Genomic DNA, 23,795 nt, shown 5'->3' with positions numbered 1-23,795 from the left:
GAACTTTACTCAGCTATTGTTGATGTACAATTATATAACCATTTTGCACTGATAAATATATTATGAACAACTACTTCATTTTATAGCGCTAACGCGCCTTTAAAGCCAGCTTTCCATTCAGCGTTCAAAGTGTTCAACAAATAAATATCGATTTTGTACTTCTCTTTCAGAGTTAAAGAGTCGTTAAAGAAGAACGTTTGACAAGTTTTCAAAATGTGAGATTAACACACTCAATTAATTAGAATAAAAACATCAAAGTTGTTTGTAACAACAAGGACATATCAGTCTTGGGTACTTTGACACTGTAAAGACCTTGAAGAGAAGGTCAGTTTGGAACCACAAGAAATCCTACTCATAGAGCAAATAAGCCCAGAAGTAGAAGACCACCGGTGGAATACGAAAGACAAATCAAACGTGCAACAAGCTCTAAGTTACGGGTGTCTGGAAAACCCGAATCATGATAGCGCATAGCGAATAGTCGCGAATAGCGAATAGCGAATAGTCCCGAATAGTGCGAATAGTGCGAATTATCTCGAATAGTGCGAATAGTCTCGAATAGTGCGAATAGTGGCGAACAGTCGCGAAAAGTGGCGAACAGCGACGAATAGTCGTCTATAGTCACCGCTTTAGATCTAATATCCTGCGTTAATTGATTATCCAAATAAGCAACAGAATTTCAGTGAATTTATTACCTTTTCTTCTCCGGACTCAGGCTAGGGCTGTCCATCGCCGACATTAAGAAAACAGAAAACACAAGGATAACCTAATAAAGACTTATTTACGCTTTTGCAGCGGTTAAAACGGAAGAAATTACGTTTGGCAAAACCTTTTGTCCTGATAAGCGTCTGCGCTTTTTAGCGGGAAAATCCCATCTTACGTTGCTGCGAGGTTGACTGCGAGATACTGGGTACCCTATTTGCTACTATTTGCCACTAACTGCCACTATTTGCCACTATCCGTCACTATTCGAGACTGTTCGCCACTATTCGCACTATTCGAGGCTATTCGTACTATTCGCTATTCGCTATTCGGGACTATTCGCTGTTCGCTATTCGCGACTATTCGCTATTCGCGACTATTCGCTATTCGCTATTCGGGTTTTCCAGACACCTATAAGTTACCGAGATTTACTCAGAATTACGGTAAAATAAAGAAAACAGTGATAGAGTCCAAAGGGAGATGCAGTTTCTCCGGAACTAATGACAGGTTTCTAGCAAATTTAAGCATTGTTAGGTTTTCTCGGACACCACTACGTTTGGTATTATTAAGGCAAATACTGCTCTCATTTTTTAACGGAAAGGGCTCTACTCTTCTCAGTTATACGTCTGTTTCTCGCGGAAGAACGTTTGGGAGGTCTTTTTGATTCCTCTAAAAACCACATTTCTTAACAACAGGAAATTGTTCCAGTTCGCACACAATTGACGTTAACCGACAGTGAGTGAGGTTCTCCGCAACGCAAACACTGTTGCACGAGAACATTATCGAACACTGCTGCACGAGAACTTGAAGAATTTGACTTCTCAGTCAACACTACAACTTATCAACTGAGATCTTAGAAACTTGCATTTCTCAGTTGAACAACAATGCTACGTTTGTGTTTAGTTATGACTGGCTGGTCTGCGACTGTAGAGTCCGCCATGATTAATGTAAAAAGCACAGGACACTTGTAATTTCTGCAAAAGATCAAAGGCTGACTTTAACTTTATAAGAGCCGGATGAATTAATTTAGAGGCAGGGATTTTCTAATCAAAACACCCCTCGGGTAGGAGGTGTGAAAGATCGAATGAACTACGAAATACTGATTGTGAATCTTACCAACCAATCGGAGAATTCGTACTTTAATATGATTTGCAAGAGCTGACGCACTCTCGACTGTTATCAGCCAATCAGGGAATTCGTACTAACCGATTTCCAGAAGCTGACATTTCGTCGAATCTTTACTGCGAAAAAGTTTTATCATTCTTTTACTTAACCTGATTCTAAATGCTCCCTCTATATGAAGTATTAGGGCTAAAGGAAAGGTGAAACGAGGGAGATACAGTAGGGAAAGAGTATGGTAGGGGAGGGTAAGAGTGGTAGCTTTAATAACCACGTGACCTAACCTGTCTGGAAGACTTGACTATAGTGGCAATTCTTTCCACTTCTGAGCTGTCAGCCTGGGATGAAGAGTTCTTCTGTATAAACAATCTGGTGTTTGGAACATGGGCCCAGGTTGGTCCCAGGGCAGGTTTGGTGGAAAACGCAGACTTAGAAGAGTCCGTGACCACATTATTGGTAATCTAAAGGATGCAAACGAAAACACATCAAAAATATAAAAAATCACTGACTGAGCAAACCTGACAGTTGGTAAAACCTTGCCAAGGTGCTAGTTTTGTTCTCACAAAGTTTTATTAATATGCCAGTATAAGGTTAACGTACCACGACTGCCACTGAATGCTCAACTGCCAGAGCCTTCACAGTTCTTGAAAGGTTCACCATCAAGGAGTGACCTGAGATGGACAAAGTGAGGACGCGTCAATTGAGATTTTTAATCTATTTACGTAGAAATTTGCCACAAACTCTACAGGACTTCAAGAAGTAAGACGTTCTTTTGGCGTGTACTTTCAGACCCAGGATTAATCTAGAGGGTGAGCTAAAAGTTGCCTTGGGTTTCCGTTTACATACAGAATAAAACAAATTAAGCCTATGTAAGCCAGTGCCAAATCCATTTTACTGTCATTTTTTTCTGCAAAAGGATTTAGCAGTATTTTAACCTTTGCCAACTAGTTCATATAAACATGACCCACTTCTGAGTTCACACCCACGAGGAAAGGTGCTCAGAACCTACAGACAACGCTGTTGATTAAACAGACTTTAAAGTCGCCCCTTGCCGCTAGTTCTTGGATCAAATTATGACCATGAAAACAGCCAAAACAATGATATAATTATGTACTGTACCATGAATTTGTTGGCCACCAAGAATGGGGGAAATCACTCCTGCTACAGAATCTACAATGATCATTCTAAGATCTCGCACACTATCATCGTTGTCATCATCACCCTAAAAGTAGGGCAGAAGAGCGTTGTTATAAATAGATATAATATTAGTAATAGGAACTGGACCGAGAGGAGTACAATTCAGGGAGTAATCGCGCGAGTAATGTCAAAATCGGGTGAGCGCAAAAGCGCGAGGCCGATTTGAAATTACGAGCACAATTACTCTCCTAATTGTATGAAGCAAGGTACAGGTACTAATAAATCGTATCTATAACAAATTTCGAAATAAAAAAAATTGTTTTGAGCGAAAAAGACAGTAGTACTTTCCATAAGTTTTAAAAAAAATGTAGGAAACATTAAGAAGAAAGCCATTAAAGCGTGCGTAATTGACGTACGAATGGCTTAGGTATCCAATTACATAAAGTTGTAATTGGACACCCATGTGATTGTGTGCCGATTAACGTGACAAACAGGCGAACAGAGAACCAATCACGATCGAGATTTTTCAAAAGGAATCGATACAATTAATTAATTAATTAATTAATTTACGTGACAGGAGAGAGTTAGAAAATGACTTTTTTGTATTCGTATTCACTTTTTATCTTGATAATGGCGTGACGTAGCGCCGAAATGTCGTTCGCTTTTTTAAATGTGTTTAAAAATCTTTTAGCGTTTAACTTCTTGGTCAATCAATTAATTAATCAATCAATTAATTAACAATGAACAGTTTGTTCCGCCTTTTTTTCCTTTGAAACTACTGCCTAGTAAATCATTATTCACTCTCTAACTTAAGGTTCAGTATAAACAAAGACTTGAGTGCAGAATGTCCAATGTACCTAACCATCGTGAATGTTAGGGCTACAACTAAACAGACTGATAGTTGAAAAGAGTTAACAAGAATTTTTGTCTACTTCCATCGACAGTGAGCAACCACATCAGCTGAGAGAAAATAAGAATTGACATCATTTCCCCAATGATTTACACCATTAGGGCTAATACATTCAAACTTGTTCAGAGTGTACAAAAGTTGCAACTCTTAAAAAATCTCATTAACTTTCTCATTTGATCAGCTTTTCAGGTTAATCGACTAAGGCCTCTAGCATGTCTCACATGCAAACCTGTTTCAGTAAGCACAAAGCATATGGTGATGTGGTTAACTGTCTTGACATCTTCTCCTTTTTTTTTTAAGCTGTGCTGGGAGGCAATCATCCCCTGCCACTTTGAGGATTTTCACAATGTCAGGATTTTCCCTTTAGCCCAAGATGATAATGCTAAAATGTAGCACTGCAACTGTGCATGGGGCATGGGTTGGTTAGTCATAATTTTCAGATTTTCACAAGACTTTATCAAATTTTGTTTCGGTATCCATTGCCACTAAAATGAACAGCAAGTGTTCTACATGCACACAATGGCATCCAGCTATCATTTTGCAGTGTCGGCATTATAACAGGAAAATTTTTCAATACCTGGTTATGCATTCTCTGTCTCACACTCTCTAGAGCTTCTAGTACAGAGAATACATCAAAGGCATGGATAACTGATATTCTGGACAGTATGGTGTAAACTTCCTGCAAGAGAAAGAGGATGCAAATATAATGAAAACTCTGATGCTTTAACTGTCAACTCAAGATCATAACTCACAGTTTTAAACTAAATAAAATGAAGGAGGGTTGGTAGAGTGTAACAATGCACTAGTAATTTTTTTTTCACATGGTGCAACATGATTTTCCATTACCACTTGTCTACCAAATGAATTTAAGTATCTGAATGTGAAACCTCTACAAGGAACTGCCAAAGATTCTCCAGGACGAATGTTGAAAGAGGTTCCAACTTCATCCCCCCAAAATGTGCAGGTCTGTGTACTGTTGTATCTCAAATGCATGCTTCCAATTATCTCTTAAAGATTAGGCAGAGGACTGAAACTGAACTACTACCACAAAAATAGCCAATTCATTGTCAAGAATTGCTAGTTAGATCATATATAACGGGGCTGTGCTCTAGAATTGCCTGGATGCCACAGGTAACTAACTTTTGCTTTTGGGTGGCTGGAAAAACTTACTTTTTTCATATAGGCTTATGAAGTACTGCCAGGCACCCAGGATTTCATGGCTAAGAACCTTTTGGCTCCTTGTAATTTTTCTTAGACCCCAGCCTTGTATCATTGACATTATTGGTGTGGTTTTACTCATCAAATGCTATAGAGACTTTCCTTAATTTTGTATTTTAATGGTTGATTCCTCACTAAACCTACAGTGCCCTCTTCTTTCACTACAATCAGGGTCGCAACCGTTTGTCAAAAACATTTATTCAGGACGGTAGACGAAAAACATCCAAGAAACCTTCTCCCATTACATTTTTAATGTTTTTCATACCTGATCATCTAGAGAAGCATTCCACTCTTGCAACATGTCTTTAATTCTTGTTGCACTTAATGAGCCTCCAGTGTCAATGTAGAGAACATTCTTCTTTGTTTCCATAGCAGTGAACATGGCAATGCCCATGCAGATCTGATAAAGATTAACTACTTATTAACTGAGAGTGAGGTCTTTACGGGAAAATCTCAAACTGAGACCTGGCTGTACTGACCGAGCTATAGTGAGGTCAGTACGGGAAAGCCAAGGTTTGAAATTTTTTTCGTAAAGACTGAACATTCAAGGTTAATAAGTTGTTTATTATATATTATATTTTTGTTTTGGTTTTGCAGGCCCATAATTGGCCCGTGGGCATTACCAGAGCATAATGCCCTACAATTGGCTAATCAGAGCATGTGTTATATCCTTCCACTACAAACACATGCCATGTAATAAAAAGAAGTAATGCATGTAACTAAACAATATTTCCAGTGCATTACATATGTTTTCATTTTCTTTGGTATGATGAGCAGTACATGTATCAGCACAGCTAGGAAGTGCATGGATAGTTATGGTTGAAAAGAAATGTCAAACACAGCAATTCAGAGAATGATGAACATTAAAAAAGTTTACCCATTTAAGCATGTAACTTTCCACAAAATCACTGGAATAATTTGCCAAGATTCTTAAGATTCTTTAATGTGTATTACCTGAGACTTGCCAACACCTGCAGATCCAACAATTTCAGTCAGCTCCCCAGTGTACAAACCTCCATCAAGTAGTTCATCTAAACTAAATGCAAAATCCAAAAATTTTATGAGATACTGTTCAACACATCTATTGATAATTAAAGCAGCATGACCACTTGAGCAATAACTTACAATCAAAAGATGCATCATTAATTAATAGGTACAAGTGATGTTTTAAAGTATGCTAAGTGCAGTTTGAGTTCTTTCAAAACATTATTTCGGGATTGAATGATAAAATTCATTCATATTCACCAAATCAATGAAAATAATAATTAAGAATCAAGTTTCTATTCTACATCTCACAGACATCACTAAATAAACCATGACCATTTCAAAAGGTAAGAGTCAGAAATCCTTGGCTAGTCTTTTAGCAATTAAGGCTCGGGTCAACTTCAGATAGATGTTCAGAAGTCTGCAGATGGAATATTAATGTCCCCAGAAGTCTTGGGTGCACTTCAGAAATCTTTGGAAGACTCCAAGTCAAACTTGAAAAGCTTAAATTAGAAATTTTGAATCAACAGCAGATGTTTTTGGGTTTGGGTGATGTATATATATATACCTGCCTACTTCCACACCTTAGGGTTATGTCAAAACGAAGTTATGAACTACATGATCTTGGTCCCTACTCATGTCTATGAAGCAATTTCTCACAATTTGCGCCTGAACTGTGGCATCTTTCCCAAAAGTGTGTAACCTTGAACCAATTAATGAAAGAAAAGTAAAGTTCATGTGATGATGATGGCAATACTCTTCCTCCAATAAAATCTCCAATTTCAACCCAGGCTTTTAGGGCAAAAGTGCTTGTGATGGTGTTAGTTTGAGTGAAATTCATCTTGGGGCTAATGTTCAAAACTTTGAACAATCAGAAATCTTTGAAATGCCTTTGGAAAGCTTCAGGCATCTTTGGATATGTTCCTGGTTCTCTGACGATAAAACTCTCTTGCCAGGGACTTGGAAAAAGGTGGTAGTTATATGTACATCAATTTCTGTTTCCATTGACATATAAGGGTCCTACTCATACTTTGCACAATTTGGGATTAAATGTACAGCTCTCCACCAATCAGAATTGAGTAATTTTGCTGAGTGTTGTAATGACCTTTGCATATTTGAAAACCAACTCGTTAGCTTTTCAACAGTTTGGAATCTTTCTAGTTTACTTAATAATTCAAATCACACTTGTCTTAACAATGCAGTATCAATAAATCACACTTACTTATCACATCCTGTTTTTTAAAAGAAAGGAAAGATAAAGAAATCTTCATTAATTATATTAACAACTCTATACTAATTAATGGTACTGCAACTGGTAGGAAAACTTTTTTTGTCTCCAAAAATGGGAAGATTGATCCATAATTTTTCACTAACCAGTATCTCAGTCTAACAATTATGTCAATAAATAACAGTATTATTTATAATTATTTTACAATAATTTTATAATTATTTCAAAATTTAATATCTTTATTTAAGTGGCAAATGTATTTGGCACTGTTATGTTAATTGGAGACACTGTAAATAAATAAACAAATTAATATTTCAAATAGAACATAAGCTATTAACAATCATAACTGGTAGGAGGCTGACCAGTTAGCTATTAACACAACATGGTCAAAGAGTTGAATTCGGGACTGCTGAGAACAAATCCAAATAGCAGTAGGTTGGAGGATTTGAACCAGGGACCTCCAGATTTCAAATCTAGCACCCTACACCACTTGATCATGCAACCTCCTCTCTGCTAACCGAAATATAAACTAGGAGTTATTTTTGAAACAATGAAACTCATTAAAATAAAAAAATTAATATACACTCATCTGTATAGTCTATAAATATCTGTGAGTGTACAATGGACACTTTTGAGAACATTTCGAAAACAACAAATTATTTCAAAGTGCAACAACAACAACAACAACAACAACAACAACTCAATAATACAACAAAATAGTTGGGGTAAATTACTTTTTGAGTCTTTCTATTATTTAAAGCAACTGCAACTAATTTGTATTTTATTACAAACTCATAGTCTGAAAAATCCCCTAGTCTCCAGCTCTAACAACTTTGTTAATTTAACTAAATCATTATTTGTTTGAGTGAAAACTATTGCAAGTAAACCATAACTGTTAAGTCGTACCTGTTGACAGTATGCTAAATCTGGACATCATCTCTTCATAAAAATCACTTCCATTCATGGTGAAGGCAGATGACTGAGCAATGAAAGTTTTTTGAAGACAGGACAAATCCTAATCACATCAAAATAATATTATTACATTACAGACAAACAGGAAGAATTTTATCATTTTTTGTTTCCAAACTTATGTTTTCTGTCACTTACAAATAAATAAAGTTATAAGTAAAGTTGCTATTTGTTACACAAGGTTGTTGTCCATAACTTCCACAGAAGGGTTTTTGTTTAAACCCCATCCTTCCAGAAGTTTAATTTTAAACGTTGATTTGTGGTTGTTTATATTCAGTTCAGGATGTGGATTGGAGGAATCCAACATGTCAGAGATTTTTCCAATAGTCTCATCTAAACATGACCAGGTACTGCTTACAGTCTCAGCTTAGTGTGTGCAAACCTGCCAGGATACTTTAATCCAACAAACAATTCAAAATGACTCAAATAGCTGTAACAGTACTAATAAGACACATTAATGACAGGAATAATTATGTATCATTAAAAAATATAATTATAGTAATTTTTCAAGAAACATGAAGGAGTGAAAGTTTGGAGAGAGTTTGTTGTTGAATCATACACAAAAAGGTAGTGACAAAGGAGCTCTAACCTTCCACCTCCATTTTATGTAACCCTTGTTAATTTAAGATCTCAGTCCGAGTGCTAGTTCAATAAAGCACCTGGGCCGGGTTGTTCAAAGCCCGATTAAGCTAACCCAGGATTACCGAGAATTTTGATTTCAGTTTTGTAACTTTTGGGTGCTGTTTTCTATTTATATTGTTTGTTATCCAGGTTTGAGTTTGAAAAATCTCAAACTACACAAAACATGAGCAATGAAAAACATTTTTATACAAGAAAAACAGATACTTCGATTAACTTTTAATCCTGGGTTAGCGTTAAACGGCTTTCGAACAACCCGGGCCAGATCATTAACTACATGCAGGCTCTCTCTCATTAAGGTCTGAGCTCCTGAAGCTTTGATAATCAGTCATTTTTAATGCAGTGAACGTCAAGTTAATTGCCTTAATACAGTACTATCTCATGATTTCATACCTCCACTGGGATCGAAATCATCTGAGCAAGTCTTTCAACATCACAGCACATGAAATCAGCCACTGTAAAGTTAATTCTTTAATAAACTGGAGTACTTAAAAATACAGCAGAAAGTTATTGTTATTAGACATGTAGATCTCTTGCATAATTTCAATGGAAACCGGTCGTTTGACCTACAAGTCTTTTCACCTACAGGTCGATTTGCCTACATCGAAGTCGGTTTGCCTACATGATCGAAGTCATTTCCTGCGTGACCAGTCATTAAGTGTTTTGTTACACATCCCAACTCAAAAATAGAAAAAAACTGCGCAGAAATCTTTTGCTTGACGCTGGCTGGCTCACAAATTTGCTGTGGTTTCAAGGAGCACAACCTGAGTATACGTGCAAGTGGAAAATTCAAGTTGTTGTTTCCCTAAGGAGTTAGTGAGTTTTGTTTGCCCTAAGGAGTTAGTGAGTTTTGACCCATGACACGTGACACATTCTCCTCCAATCGGAAAACGTATTTCAGTTGGGAGGTATAACAAGAGCTATTGTCCACATTGGCAGCCGACATGGTGTGCAAGGCTTCCAGGAACTTCCTGATTCAATAGTTTCCTCTGTCAATGATGAGGCGTTATTAAATCAATGACATGGTCATGGGACTACGCATGATGTGCATGATGATTGTAATGGGTTATGTTGGGGGAACAGACAGATCTTTCATCATGCAGAAAAAATGAGAAATTCATAAGGAACATAAAAACTGTGGCCAAAGGTTCTAGGATTACACATAATGGGTAGTTATGAAGCAGTTTGTTGAGTACGTCTCGGAAACCTGGATCAGCAGCAATACCTGCCCGCCCTCCTGCTGGAGCATTTTCAAGATGGCTATAAGAACCAACAATGACATCGAAGGATAAAACAATGACCTGCATTGCTGTGCATCAGGCAAATGGAGGCTGCGACTAAAAGTGGGACAGGGACTTGGGGACTGGGACGTGGGACTCGGGGACGTGAGACTCGGGGGCACGGGGAGGCGGGGACGTGGGGACGCGGGGTCATGGGGACACGGGGACGTGGGACGTGAGCACGCGTGGGGACTCGAGGATGTGGGACATAGGGATTGGAGGACGTGATAAACAAACAACACCTGATTTTTGCACTGAATTTGTAAAATACAATTTTCGGCGGTCAAGTGAAAAGTAATAGGGACCTTAAGCACCGATGATGAATGAGACGACGATGATGAGTAAAACTTCTGTAGGAATGGGTCAAGGATGTCATTCACGGTGTGAAAACCAAGTGCAAGTACATGTAAATAGAGCTGAGTCCTTGCAAACATCGACCTAAAACTATTGCAAAATTTTGTTGTCTTCCTTTCACGAGCTCCACAACCAGTTTCGCTTGAGCTACAAAAACGGTACTATCGATGACAATGAACTTTCAGTCCTACAGGAGGAATTTATGTCGAAAAATCTCAATTTCTCATAGGACGAACATAACAGGTTTTCACTCGGAGAGATAAATGATGCCGAATTTTCGGGCCGATATAATCTAAAAAGACCTTCATGGTATAAAATTCTATCTTAAAAGCATAAGCAAAAGCCTATGTGTAGATAGGAACCAGAAGAAAATGAAAGAAAGAGTCATTTTTCAATTTCTGAATTCATTTAATTTCTACTTTCGCTGACAAGCAAATTTCACAACGGACAAATTGACAAATGCAAAATAATGTTATTACCAACGATTTTACAAATTCAGCACAAAAATTAGGTGTTGTTTGTTTATCATGTCCTCAAGTCCCTACGTCCCACGTCTTCGAGTCCCCACGCATGCTTGTGTCCCACGTCCCCGCGTCCCTGAATCCCCGCGTCCCCACATCCTTATGTCATCGAGTCCCCAAGTCCCTGTGTCCCCGAGTCCCCATGTCCCCGTGTCCCTGAGTCCCACGTCCCCGAGTCCCACGTCTCACATCCCAGTCCCCAAGTTCCCGTGCCACTTTTAGTCACAGCCGCAAATGGAGCATGCCATTCTCCTGCTCGACATTCTCCATCAAGAGGCTTGGCCTGATGACACTACAAACTCGTTTGGTCTCTGAAAAAATGCTAAAAAGGATTCAAAGAGCAAAATACTGCTTCCTGTAGGCTAAAATATTTGAACAGTGGGAAGATTTTTCCAATCAGAGAACAACTTCTGCTGAAAAACTTCTTAGGCAATGTGTATGTCTAAATGGCAAGTCAAGAGTATTCACTCAGCATTCAAATTAATATAATGGGCCACTGCAGAACGTTTGTTGACCTTTGCTGGCTGAGCTCCGTAATCTTTGAAACCTGTAAATAGCTCTCTGACGTACAACAATATTAGGGCGCTTGACCACCAGGGTCACGCACATGTCCCCAATGAGTTGTGTATCAGATGTGTAGCTAGAGAGTAGGCTAGAGAGTAGGAGATTAAATTGGGTAACCTAAAAACACTGATGCCCGGTCCGTGGACCCCACTATGGACCGGGTCCGCGGACCACCTATGGACCGGTCCATGGACTACCCCTACAGACCCCCTTTACAGACCACCCCCCAAATTAGAATGGAGAAAAAGAAAAAAGAAAAAAAGAAATAAATATTTCAGTTATGGGTTGTCTAATAGATCATGTCGACGAAATTTCAAACTTTACATTTTGCAAATTCAATTGCCATTTCCTTTGCTGTGGCCATACTGTAAATGAAAGACGGTGAAAGTATCCAGGAAGCCTCCAGGAAGCCTCCGGGAAGCCTCCGAATTTGTGCTCTTTCCCCTCCACCATTTTGTTCAGCCCATTCTCACGTGGATTCGTGAACTCATTCCAGGCTTCACAATTTGCTCTGCGCAGTTACAGATACAAACAAGCTTGAACGACCTAACGACCAAAAAACTTGTCAGATTGAGCCATGAATGCAATGTAACAATTTTCCTTCTTTTTGCCATCGGCATCTCCTTATGCTGAATAAAACTTATAGACTTTTTTTTTTCAGGGGGGGGGGGGCGGGGGGAAGAAGGGTGTCAATTACATTTGCACAGTGTAATACTCGAAAATTCGCTGAGACGAGTAGTCTATTAGACAACCCATGAGAGAAGTATTTATCTCTAATTTTTATTATATTTTGTGGGGGTGGTCCATAGAGGGAGTCCGTAGGGGTAGTCCATGGACTGGTCCATAGGTAGTCCGCAAACCCGGTCCGTAGTGGGGGTCCACGGACCGGGGGTCAGTGTTTTCGGGTTACCCGATTAAACTTGTTTGTTTACTGTACAACTGTTGTTGTGTGATGTTCCTTTCGACCTCCCTTTCACCAAACGAATTCTGACAGTGATGTTCATCTATCTTCGCCGAATATTTTCGACTTAAGCAAGTGTAGGCGAAATGACTTAATTAGATCGTGTAGGCGAATCGACTCAGATCGTGTAGGCGAATCGACTTCGATGTAGGCGAATCGACTTGTAGGCGAAACTACCGACATTCATTTCAGTTATATCCATTTGATAGAATCATGGATAAAGAAGTTCACCTGTGTTAATGCCATTTTCTCGAAGTGCACTGAAAAGATCATCTTGTTTCACTAAACCACTGGGACAAGACGAGAAAAGTCGATGCATCCCTACAACAACTGTCCTTCGCAGTTGCTGGCCTTACAGCATCAAAGAAGTTGCGAAGTTATTTTATGGCAGCAATCCATAACATCGCCTCCACCTTCATTACGAAACAAGTCGACCATCTTCCATAAATTCGAGGAAATGTTTATGAGAGAATTCAAGAGTTACAGAGCGAACTGCAAAATCAACAAGGCGCACTTCAAATTTCAGAGTAGACTGGAACGGACACTTTTTGTTAGCCTTGTACATTTACATATTAAAAATTCTCTCTCTTGCCGCATGGCTACCCCCGTGGCGCAATGGACTAGCGCATTGGACTTCTAATTCAAAGGTTGTGGGTTCGAGTCCCACCGGGGGTGCTTTTTTTCTTTTAAATCCTTTTTTTTTTTTTGGTAATGCAGTTTCACAGAAATTTAAATCTGAACCCTTTGGAAGGCAAAATAAATTTTTATTATTGTTTGTGATTTACTAGAAATACTAGACAAAACAAACTGTGCACATGGAAAAACTATTTTTGCAATGTCAAAATATTTGTGACTGTTAAAATTTCACTTTTCTTTCAAATTCTCGACAGATTATATATTCAATCAATTTCCGCTAATATTTCGAGAATTCCACAAAAATATTTCTGACTCTTTATTCGTTTTACTGGTAGTGTCATATTACTCTCTCCACTGTCCTTGAATATTGTTCTCCAATGTTTTCCCATCAGTCCATTCGGGTTGCGTTGGGAAGAACATGGCGGCCTCGAAGGGACGGTTGGTGGGGTCTAGAGGGCTTCATTCAACAAGATGCCTCCTGAGAACCACCAACATGTCAACTGCAAAGTCTACAATATCGAAAGGAATAGGAGCTAAAGAATGTAGAAGGACATTTTTCACATCGATCTTTCGCCAAGGTAAGGCGCTCCCTGTGATTAGTCGTGGAAGAAGAACCTATTTATTAGCTGGTTGGCTTAGCCTAGCCTCTTCTTACCGCCCCTGATGTTACCTTTGATTTCCTTGTTCATCTGGTCTTTAGTGGAAGTCAGTAATATATAACCGATGTAATAAATACTGATAAAGACAGAACTTTTTCTGATCCTAGAAAATGGAAAAAGATCAAAGGTGCGATCTTTCCTGATTTTCTAGGACGTCGGCTCTTTTAAGATCAATAACTTGAGATGCTTAATTTGCATTTGTAATTTAATGGTCGAGCTGACAACTCTAGAGCATGTATTATAAATCCAAAAAAGAATTCAGTAATGCAACATATACATAGAATGGTTCACTTCTCTGTGCCACATGACCAACAGACAGCTTTGACATGGTACATACAAACATAATATCAAACGTAATATTACCTACTGATGCGGCATCTGTGTTTGCAGTAGACTGAAAAATGTAATTGTAAATAATAGCAATCAGTAAGCACTGCTCAGCCAAAATAAAGCATTACCTCCGAAGGCGGTGTATGACATTGCAGACTGTAGACTACATTTAGACCCAAATAGTACTCTGGTTAGCCTAAATATCACTCAGGTTAGCCTTTATATTGCTCAGCTTAGCCTGTGTATTATCGGTAATGGAAATGGGATTACGATTATAGTAGTTCAAAATTCTGGAATCTGCATTCTGAAATGTCATACACTGACCACTCTGAAGATTTATACATGACAGATGTCAATTGACCATATCAAAGATGTATGCTGTAAAACTTGGTCGACCTATGAGCTGGAGTATGGCTGCCATGTTATGAGAAGTTGTTTTTTGTTGTCGTGGGGTGCACACGCCCGCGATCCATTCCAGTAGCCATGTTGACCATGAAAAAGAGTTGCGAGGTTTTCTGTTTCTATGCATATGTGTGGTTCTGTTCCTATAGTTATGGTGCTCCGCTTGGTGGCCCTTCAGGCTGCCGGAACCTTGCTGTTAAGATTCAATACATACTACACATGCACTGCACTCACGCCTAAATGTGCTGTTCAGACTGTCTGCTGATATTTAACATGTATGACATTTTAGCTGTTCCCACCACACAAATCCTCATGCCTGCACTGTCACCCACCATGGAAGAAGGAACCATTGTAAAATGGATGAAAAAGGAAGGTGATGCTGTCTCCCCTGGGGATGTACTCTGCGAGATTGAAACTGACAAAGCCACAATCTCTATGGACAGTGATGAGGAAGGAATCTTGGCAAAGATTATTGTTCCAGATGGGAGCAAAAATGTCAAGATAAATCAGTTAATTGCTCTTATGGTAGAGGAAGGTGTGGATTACACACAGGTTGAGGTGCCGCTTGATACAGGTACGACACTGGTATGACAGCTGACAGTACAGTTATGCTATTACATAGGTAATTCAAGCATTCTATTCGCCATTTCCACATCCCCCATACTAAACCTTGTTTGCCCCGCAAAATTTTGCATAAGCATTGTCTTCAGTTTCTCTTGGGATGACTGTAATACCCAGGAGAAATGGGAAACAAAGGTTATGCAGAATTTTGGGGGGCAAACAAGGTGTATTGTGGGGGATGTGAGAATGGTGAATAAGAGTTTGTATGTAGTTCTTTAAGTGTTTCCATAGATTTTTAATTTGATCAACCACTCTCTCTGTTTTTCTTTATCTGAAAAGCTGCAATAAAGTTTCAAACCTTACTCAGTGCTTCTAAAAGTCAAATTTAGTGATTTCAGTTTTACCTGGTTAAGATTAACCATTGAAACTTGTAAATTGGTGTGATGCTGAATTATATGTTTTCTATTGGTTAAAAACCTTGTAGAGGACCATTTGGTGCAATCAGAGTGTTACATATGCATATCATGACACAGGTCCTTTATAGAGAATAATATAGTTTGGCTCCCGGGTCATTTTTAATGTGAATAAGACCAGATTTTACAACCACTTACAAATGCCCAATTGATGATAATTACTAAGTTTCTCATTTTGGTAGCCAAAAACAAGATGTTAGTATGAAAAACGTGTCATCAGTGTCCACCCTGCCTACCATACACGTGTGAACACAACCTTCTCAGAGGAAAAGTGTGTTTCAGGTGGGATTCTCTTAGCTGTTATAAAGAGGACCTTACTACATTCAAAACAGTTGACATACACAAAGTTTTTCTTGTCTCAAAGAAACCCACAGAGAAACAGAACTAGACTCTGCATCAGTTGAAAGCAGCGTAGCACATGGTGCTGGTGATGTGTTGATGTCTCCAGCTGTTAGAGTGCTTCTTGAGACTTATAAGTTGAATCCCAGCCTCATTCAATCGACTGGTCCAAAAGGAAGACTGCTCAAGGGTGATGTGCTGAGATATGTGGCCCAGGGAGGGCAGCCTTTCACAAAACCAGTAGAGGTGGCTTCCCCTGAAGCAAAGGTGCCCACAGAAACTACTCCTTCACAGCCAGCTAAACCATCACCACAGGAAACAGGTAGGTGTAATCATAATTTGCGTAGATGAACATTAATTCTAGCCTGCCTAAGTTATAGGTAGATCCAGGAGAACTCTCATGAGACTGTACCCCTCACCCTTCTCCTACTCAAGATTCTTTCTGTCGCCATGAATTGTCTTGTTGTGGAGGGACCTTCACTCTACCACCCTATACCGGCCTCTCCTTTCATAAATCCTGCATGTGCAAGTGGCCACTCTACTATCTATCTGTTCATTACTTAGCATTATAGGCATGCAATGTTTGCAGAGGGCTGGGCAGCTCTAATCCTTTACACATATTATGGACCGATGGTACAAAAACGTTTTATTGACTTATGGAACTTTCGGTCGTGGTAAGCCAATAGTAAATGAACCTAACAATGATAAACTTCAACAATTTATTGGTTGTTTTTTTGCTTGTACTTTGTGAGTCATAGTAAAAGCATGTTTGTGAAGAACCTTTATGTGCATTCAGTATCCTACAGGTGAGATTTCTGTAACAATTCAATTGCAACATGACCCGACAAAAACTTTGAACAAGTAATTGCATGGCAGCAACTTGCTGCAAGATTTCTCACCTGTGAAAAACTGATGAAGAATTCCCTGAAATTTGCTTGTCAATGAATTGCTTCACATTACACACTCCCCATTTACTTAACACGTAACAGTAACGTGCGACATATTTGCATTTCACCCTTGTGGAAATTTCTAATTGCTTCATAATGCCACTGAAATAGCTGTTTATCATCCACCTGTTGGACCACTGGGCACAAAACTAGACCTAGTGGTTTTTGATGATTGTATTCCAGTCTATCTTGTTTGTAGTTTCAGCACCCAAGCCTGTATCATCAGCACCCCATCCAGTTGTGAGCTCTGAACACACCGATATGCCTCACACTAACATGCGGCGGACTATTGCCAAGAGATTGGCAGAATCTAAAGCTACAGTTCCACATACCTATGCCTCCACAAACTGTGTTATGGACAATCTCCTTAAGTTGAGGAAAGGTCTTGAAGTGAAAGTGTCAGTGAATGATTTCATTATCAAAGCCGCTGCCTTGACCTTGAGACAGGTGCCAGAGATGAATGCTGTGTGGAGCGGCGAGGAGGCTCAGCTTCTTAAGGATGTAGATATCGCTGTTGCTGTAGCAACCGATTCAGGGCTCATAACACCTATTGTCAAAACTGCTGATAACCTTCCACTTGCGGAGATCTCGTCAACTCTAAGGGTAAGGTTTACTTTACAAAGAATTGGCCACTTGAAAACCTAACAATATGACGGAAGATCAAACGAGTTCGTACGAAAGGTTTCTTCAACTCCATTCTCTCGTCGACCTGAACGCGCGACGGAAAAGGAGTTGAGAGTAGAAGGAAGTCAACATGTCTACCTGTTAAACGAGCGAAATCTAATGAATATTTGGGCAAGTGCAACGATCTAAATTTGCGCGCAATTTATTTAAAACAGGTCCCCTGTATTTCTCAAACTCATTAATAATTCATCAAGTTAAAACAAAGAAAATAACAACCGTGAAGGAGGTTTGGATACCCGGTCTTAATTAGCATAGATTTTGACGATTTTACTTCTCCGTTTACTCCTTAGTTTTTGTTTCGATTGAGAAGATATATCAAACACACGAGAGACAGTGTTTCATCTGCTATCCAAACACCTCGAATTTCGTCAAAAATACTGCGCTGCGCGTCGTATTTTCAACTCTCTTCTCGGTGTGTGGACATCCCGATGAAACACTGTTTCTCGTGTTTGATATATTACGTCTCAAATCACGCACAATGACCCGGCACTTTGTTCATGCTGTCTCTTAAAGGACCTCAGTCACGGTATTTTGAGTTATTTTGGCCGCGTACAAAATTACCTTTCAATTGAAGGAAACCTGAAAATGATAGTTTACTAAAATAGAAAAAACACCAAAGAGATAATAATAATCCATAAAGGAACAAGGATGGTTTAGGGTGGAGAAGATTAACACGGATTACAAACGAAGAACTTGAAAAATTTGGCCTAAACTTTTACGAGATGCGCAAACCACGATGTAACTCCTTTAAACATGGTATTATCTGCTCTTCTCCAAAACAGGATCTCGCCAGCCGTGCACGAGAAGGTAAGCTAAAACTACACGAGTTCCAAGGTGGTTCGTTCACAATTTCCAATCTGGGAATGTTCGGCATCACGGAGTTTTCTGCTGTTATCAATCCTCCACAGGCTTGTATCATGGCTGTGGGTGGAACACGCCCTGTACTCACTGCAGACGAGACAATTCATAGCGTGATGACGGTCACCTTGTCTTGTGATCGACGTATGGTGGACGATGAATTGGCTGCAAGATGGCTGGATGCTTTTAAGGCGAACATAGAAAATCCCTCTAGACTTCTACTTTAAGATTCAATAGTACTGAACATTTTAAGGCATATAGAGTGGTATGATGTGATGTTTTGGATTAAGGGTTATATGAGACAAACTGTGGAAGTGAGAAAAGAATCAATTAAGTTCAAAATATTTTAATCAGTAAGGCTGAATGTTTTTTTTTATAGACCAAATAAGTTTCTCATATAGCCTACTGATTCAACAGATGTATTGAGCGGTGCGAGGCAAATGTAATCTATCTAATCTACAGTACAACTGAAAAAAATGAAACGAAAAAAAAATCACAGTGAACATCACTATAGGTAGAAATTACATATTGAAATGATTGATACAGAATGATCCACTGTGATTAAAAAACACAACACTGAGTAAGTACGGTGCAGTGATTTTATTACAAGAGCAAACATAAGTCGACTATGACGAAAACGTTCCCAAACTACAACAACTACATCTGACTGAAAAACGTTGTCCATAGAAAGTATAAACCTTCAAGAATACGAGCTCATGCAATTGAAAAACTGAATTAGTAACCACAATTAATATGCAATGATTTTCCTCGTGGGATTTTATCAAGTTAGTACTAATCTACTTAAAAGCTATAGTGCAAGTGGACGATTTCTAAATGCATGCAAATGAAGACATAGTTCACGTGTTTCTCACAACACCACTGCGTTATGTCGTCTATGGTTTACACTTTTTTTTTCCCGCCAATCTTTCTTCAGTCAGGTGAGAAAGGCCACCCTCACTACGTGAAGTAACTGAACAGATGTCCCTTGGGTGGTAAAAAATAAATACTATATAATATAAAACGAAAATGAACGGGTTGAATTTTGCACATATTTTCTGATCAATAACATTTAAACTTTCAAGTATCGAAAGGTTATAAAAAGACCTAGTAAAGACTTCACAAAACGAAATATTTTTCTTGGTCTCTTTGTCTCATCTTCTGGCAAAGACATCTGGCAAATAATTTGTCCGCATTATAAAATAAACTACAGGCATTCTTATATAACGTATTTTTATATCTAGACTATCATACAAACCTGTCAACTGATTTGTTGGTTCCGAAACATGTCTGAGTCTGAGCGTTTATTTCTTCACCCGTTCGAGAGATTGCCGAATTCCGACCAGAAAATGGCGGTTAGAATTTTGCACGGTTAATGGCGGCTACAATTTTCCACGGTTTTTCAGTTTAGGCTTGCAAGAATCAACCAACCGGACATGATGCAACTCTGTGAAGCGATGTCATCGGGATGGGATTGCGTAGGTATCTTGTGCGGGCAAAGAATTAAGCGCGCAAACATACTCAGATTATTACTGATTTTCCCTGTATGAGCTTGGGTGTAAGTTCAACTGAGGTTCGTCCACAATGAGAACGACAAGTCTCGAGTCTTCAGTGGTGTTAATTTGACAGCAACGTCATATCAGTCTGTGGAGGGTTAGCCATAGTTACGAACGACACGCCAACCACAACATCATCCCTTTGTACACACGATCATCTCTTATGGCAACAGAGAGCTTGATAGGATGCATGCGTGCCTGGTTTTAGGCTGTAGCAAGAGCTTTGCTCGTTTTAAACCGCGGTCCTACTGGCTAGCGACAGGAACAGTGGCAGCACCAGTAGCAGCAGTTGCCGAAACAGGAGTAGCGGCGGCCGCCACAACATTCTGTTGTTCCTTGAAGGGTAATCTCCTCCAGCTGCCACCGCAGACACATGCTCTGACCCATCGCTGTTCCCAGGCCTTTGCTGCCGCATGGTCACTGATACCATCTACCAGTGATACACAGTTACACCTGTGAGAAAAGAACACTTGATCAGAATAGAAAGTGTGAAGAGAAGAACAACAAGTTTCGTCATATATATGCTAAGTACTCTCTATCTTGCTCTGGGACATACATGAAGCTCGAAAATGAAATCCCCGGACACAGGAAGGAAAATTGTGCTTTCAGGTTCAACAATTTGCTGTGCCTGTTTTCAACTGAATATGCGTCGCCGGAGCTTAGAAAGCAAAACAAATATTTACCGTCTCTTTCCACTTCATGCCTTCATAAGTTTGATATTCCTTCTCAAAAAAAAGTAATAAATAATATCGGTAGGCTAAGAAATTCGTCTCTAGTTTGTTGGCCAAGGCTAACGTAGCGACCCTAAGAGACGTTCGTTACCTCGAGTACATGAAGAATACGAAACAGTTATGTACAACAATTCGTTTCCAACACGTGGGCGTCACAAAATCAAAACGATGATCCACTTTATCTACACAAAAATGATTCCCAATAGCCTTGCCAACACATCCTGACAGGCTTACTGAAACCAGAGTAGTCACTCTGGCCAATCACAACGAAGGGAAATAACAATGAACCAATCAGAACTCGATGTGAAAATCATTCAACCGGCTGCCTGCCAAAACTAAGCGCGGGAAAACGTGCGGAAACCAAGTCACGGTCGTTCATTCTGATTGGTTAGATCAATTTACTTGAAGTTTCTTTGACCAATCAAGGAGCTCAGAAAGCATAAAACTAAAGCAAAGGAGTTGATTGATTGACAGTCAAGCACACACTGCTCAAGAGTCTTAAACGGCTTGCCGTCAAGGAAGCAAATCAAACTGAAGCATTACCTCGTGCACTGTTTCAACCTTGTCTCTGGTGATTTGTCCAAGTAGATTCTCCGCACGACATCTATGGCATGCGAGCCATCAGCAGGTATCGGAAAAATGGCCGACGCAAATGGGTGAAAGACTTGATGAGATGTTCGCCAAACTGGTGGTGTCCCGAACTGATACAGGCCTGGCCTAATGCTTCCACTTACTGCTCTGCCGGATACTCCTGAAGTGAATAGAAAACTGTTTGAAACTAACTCTTATATAACGACTACTTAGCTATTTGTCAACGTGAAGTTCATAATGGTACATTTACCACCGTAGCGAGCTAGTAAAGCTGATGTTTCGAGCGTCAACCGTTCTTTAACACTTCGCTCTGACGAAGAGTTATCGATACGTCAGCTTCACTAACTTGCGAGAGTGGTCAACTTCTTTTCGATAGATAGTTGTCTGCCTAAGAAGCCAAACAGTTTGTTAAGAAACTTACACCTTTACGCTTACATTACGACCATTTTACGTTTTCGAGATTCCACAGAACATGAAAAGAACGGGGTTAAAAGAATACGAATGAAGCTAAATTGTCCATTATGTTTCACGCTGCAAGTTGTTTGTAGACTAACATCTATAAGCCAGTGATCGAGTGGTCGAGAAAAAAGTACCACAAAAAATATCTTCAAGAGTTAAATTTCCTGCCGTTTTGTATTATTAGCTTCCTAGTTGGAAAGAGGCAACAGAAGCAAGACGTATGGCCAAAAAACATAAAATGGATGTTGCTTTATTCGTTAAGAAAGAGAACGATAAATTTAAATTAACACAAACCTCTACTCAAATTTGGTATCTGCATGTTTTGAAGAAACATCGGATTTGGACTGAGAGGAGCGGCTTCAGCTGGAAAGATAAAAGTACAACAGGAAAATAAGGTGCAATCATTAATAAAGCAAGTTCACTAACTTAAGCAGTACAACTGAAATACATTTCCACTCACATTCTTCACTCACAAATTTGTTAATAGCTTAATACTCAACAAATTGGATGAAATTGTTATCTTTCTCCGTAAACCACAAAGAGTAATGATAAAAAATACTCATAAAGTGCAAAATTTCCTACTGTCCGATAGGGCTCTACAGGTATAAAAAGCAAAGCGCTAAAAATAGAATAAATATCAAATACTGGTAAATCTTGAGTAAAATGCTTGTTTAACAATAAAAAACGAGTCTTTGAGAGATTTGAACGCCGTTGAAGACATACACTGTTGAATGTCGCTGGAAAGAGTGTTCCACTAGTACAGGGGTAGAACTAAATCCTCATCACAAAATACATACATATATATTAGCACATATTATCGTTATATGTTATCGCGGGTAACTGATTAATAACTTCATCGCCAATACAGTGACGAGATTAAAGTAATTCTAATAACATACCAGCCAGTCTGTCCTCGACATGCATGTCGGGATCATCTGCACTGGCCTGTCTGCTGAGAAGCCAAATCTTTGTGAAAATTTTGAACAGCAACGCCAAGGACTCGTTCTTGTCTGTGGAGGAAGTAAAAAACACGTCAGATTCTGTTGATGTTTTTCCGACTTGGTGAAACGATTGACAGACCTATTAAATGACTTGCTGTCAACACCAGCGAAGTCAAAATCATTTTCTAGCGACAAAAAATTAATTTCGCCATAGTACAATGTAACAGAATGGTGCTAGAACTGTCACGGGAAGCTGTGGATCAACCCCACAGTTGTTATGTTCTGTGATATTGAAGGGCTAAACCGTGGTGGGTCACAAAGTCTGGAACCTAATTTAGGTTTCTGTACATGTACAGTCTGCGGTACAGTAAAGCAATTAGGATTATTGGTACTCCCCTCCCACCTACTCAGGGTACACCCCCCCCCAGCTTTATTGTCAAGCTCCCCAAATACAATTCGTCGTTACCCATTCCCCACTGAGGAGCAGAACGTCTCGGTTCTCTAGGAGCAGAACACGACTGAAGGTTGAGACAAGGATGCAACTAGGATCGATTTCCGCCGCTCGCTCGAGTCCAGCCTACGGCTGATAATCGAGCTTAGGGTCGGTGACTAAGATGTAAGCATCACTCATCATCGCTGAGCCTGATTAGGGAGTTTTAGCAATGACGACGGCGACGCCGAGGACGACGCCTTGTAAAAAATGTATTTGTATCGCAACTGTGTAAATCTGTTGAGTACGCCTATCAGTCTGAAAACTTGGTCAGGCTAAACATGCACTAACAGCGTTCAATTCCAAAAGAAGATACCAAAAATTAGCCATTGCGGTTCGCGTTCTCTAAAATATGTAGTACTTAGTCATTTCACGTTGTTGTTTTGAAGAAGATGGCAAAGAAATGTACCAAGATTCAAAACGCACGTGCACAGCCATTGTTCCGCTCATAAAACCTTTTGTTTGGCGACGCTCTCGTCGCCGTCGCCGTCGTGGTTTACTGAAACACCCTATTATCCTACCTGCGGATGGAGTAATGGACGGCAGTACCGTAGGAGT

At 39.5% G+C, this 23,795-nt stretch overlaps 3 protein-coding genes and 1 non-coding gene across 7 annotated transcripts in view; 2 read left to right on the top strand and 2 right to left on the bottom strand.

Moving 5' to 3' along the window:
* Window positions 1-1,585: 1,585 nt before the first annotated feature.
* LOC145464032 (DNA repair protein RAD51 homolog 4-like) lies at window positions 1,586-13,227 on the bottom strand. 3 transcript variants are annotated; one of them, XM_081447847.1, is made up of 11 exons: window positions 12,815-13,227; window positions 9,297-9,358; window positions 8,202-8,310; window positions 7,290-7,299; window positions 6,038-6,119; window positions 5,349-5,483; window positions 4,443-4,544; window positions 2,938-3,040; window positions 2,419-2,489; window positions 2,103-2,279; window positions 1,586-1,673 (listed from the first exon to the last, which is right to left on the bottom strand). In XM_081447847.1, exons 1-11 carry the CDS (start codon window positions 12,900-12,902, stop codon window positions 1,599-1,601), a joined length of 1,014 nt encoding a protein of 337 aa, XP_081303973.1. In that variant the 5' UTR covers window positions 12,903-13,227; the 3' UTR covers window positions 1,586-1,598. The 3 variants fall into 3 exon arrangements, with proteins under 3 accessions (XP_081303973.1, XP_081303975.1, XP_081303974.1); XM_081447849.1 differs by having other exon boundaries at window positions 9,297-9,390; window positions 12,815-12,905; XM_081447848.1 differs by having other exon boundaries at window positions 9,297-12,168; window positions 12,815-12,896.
* Trnar-ucu (transfer RNA arginine (anticodon UCU)) lies at window positions 13,185-13,258 on the top strand. The gene has a single exon. It is a non-coding gene; the product is annotated as a tRNA-Arg (tRNA).
* Window positions 13,259-13,435: 177 nt separating this feature from the next.
* LOC145464019 (pyruvate dehydrogenase protein X component-like) lies at window positions 13,436-18,949 on the top strand. The gene is made up of 5 exons (XM_081447828.1): window positions 13,436-13,797; window positions 14,900-15,184; window positions 16,009-16,305; window positions 17,130-17,533; window positions 18,397-18,949. Exons 1-5 carry the CDS (start codon window positions 13,638-13,640, stop codon window positions 18,697-18,699), a joined length of 1,449 nt encoding a protein of 482 aa, XP_081303954.1. The 5' UTR covers window positions 13,436-13,637; the 3' UTR covers window positions 18,700-18,949.
* A 108-nt stretch (window positions 18,950-19,057) lies between these two features.
* The window catches only part of LOC145464006 (mediator of RNA polymerase II transcription subunit 16-like), a 23,248-nt gene continuing 18,510 nt past the window's right edge, over window positions 19,058-23,795 (bottom strand). For both annotated transcript variants that reach the window (XM_081447809.1, XM_081447810.1), the window contains exons 19-23: window positions 23,759-23,795; window positions 22,706-22,816; window positions 22,101-22,169; window positions 21,300-21,507; window positions 19,058-20,478 (exon numbers count right to left, since the gene is read on the bottom strand). The exon at window positions 23,759-23,795 is cut by the window's right edge and continues 78 nt beyond it. In XM_081447809.1, the coding sequence (XP_081303935.1) occupies window positions 20,271-20,478; window positions 21,300-21,507; window positions 22,101-22,169; window positions 22,706-22,816; window positions 23,759-23,795 (633 nt within the window). In that variant the 3' untranslated portion in view covers window positions 19,058-20,270. The remainder of the gene's footprint in view (window positions 20,479-21,299; window positions 21,508-22,100; window positions 22,170-22,705; window positions 22,817-23,758) is intronic.

The sequence above is a fragment of the Orbicella franksi genome, chromosome 12 (genome assembly GCF_964199315.1).
Source record: "Orbicella franksi chromosome 12, jaOrbFran1.1, whole genome shotgun sequence".
NCBI classification, from domain to species: Eukaryota; Metazoa; Cnidaria; class Anthozoa; order Scleractinia; family Merulinidae; genus Orbicella; species Orbicella franksi.
Note: the sequence above shows the minus strand (reverse complement) of the source record. Positions and strands in the feature narration are given on the sequence as shown.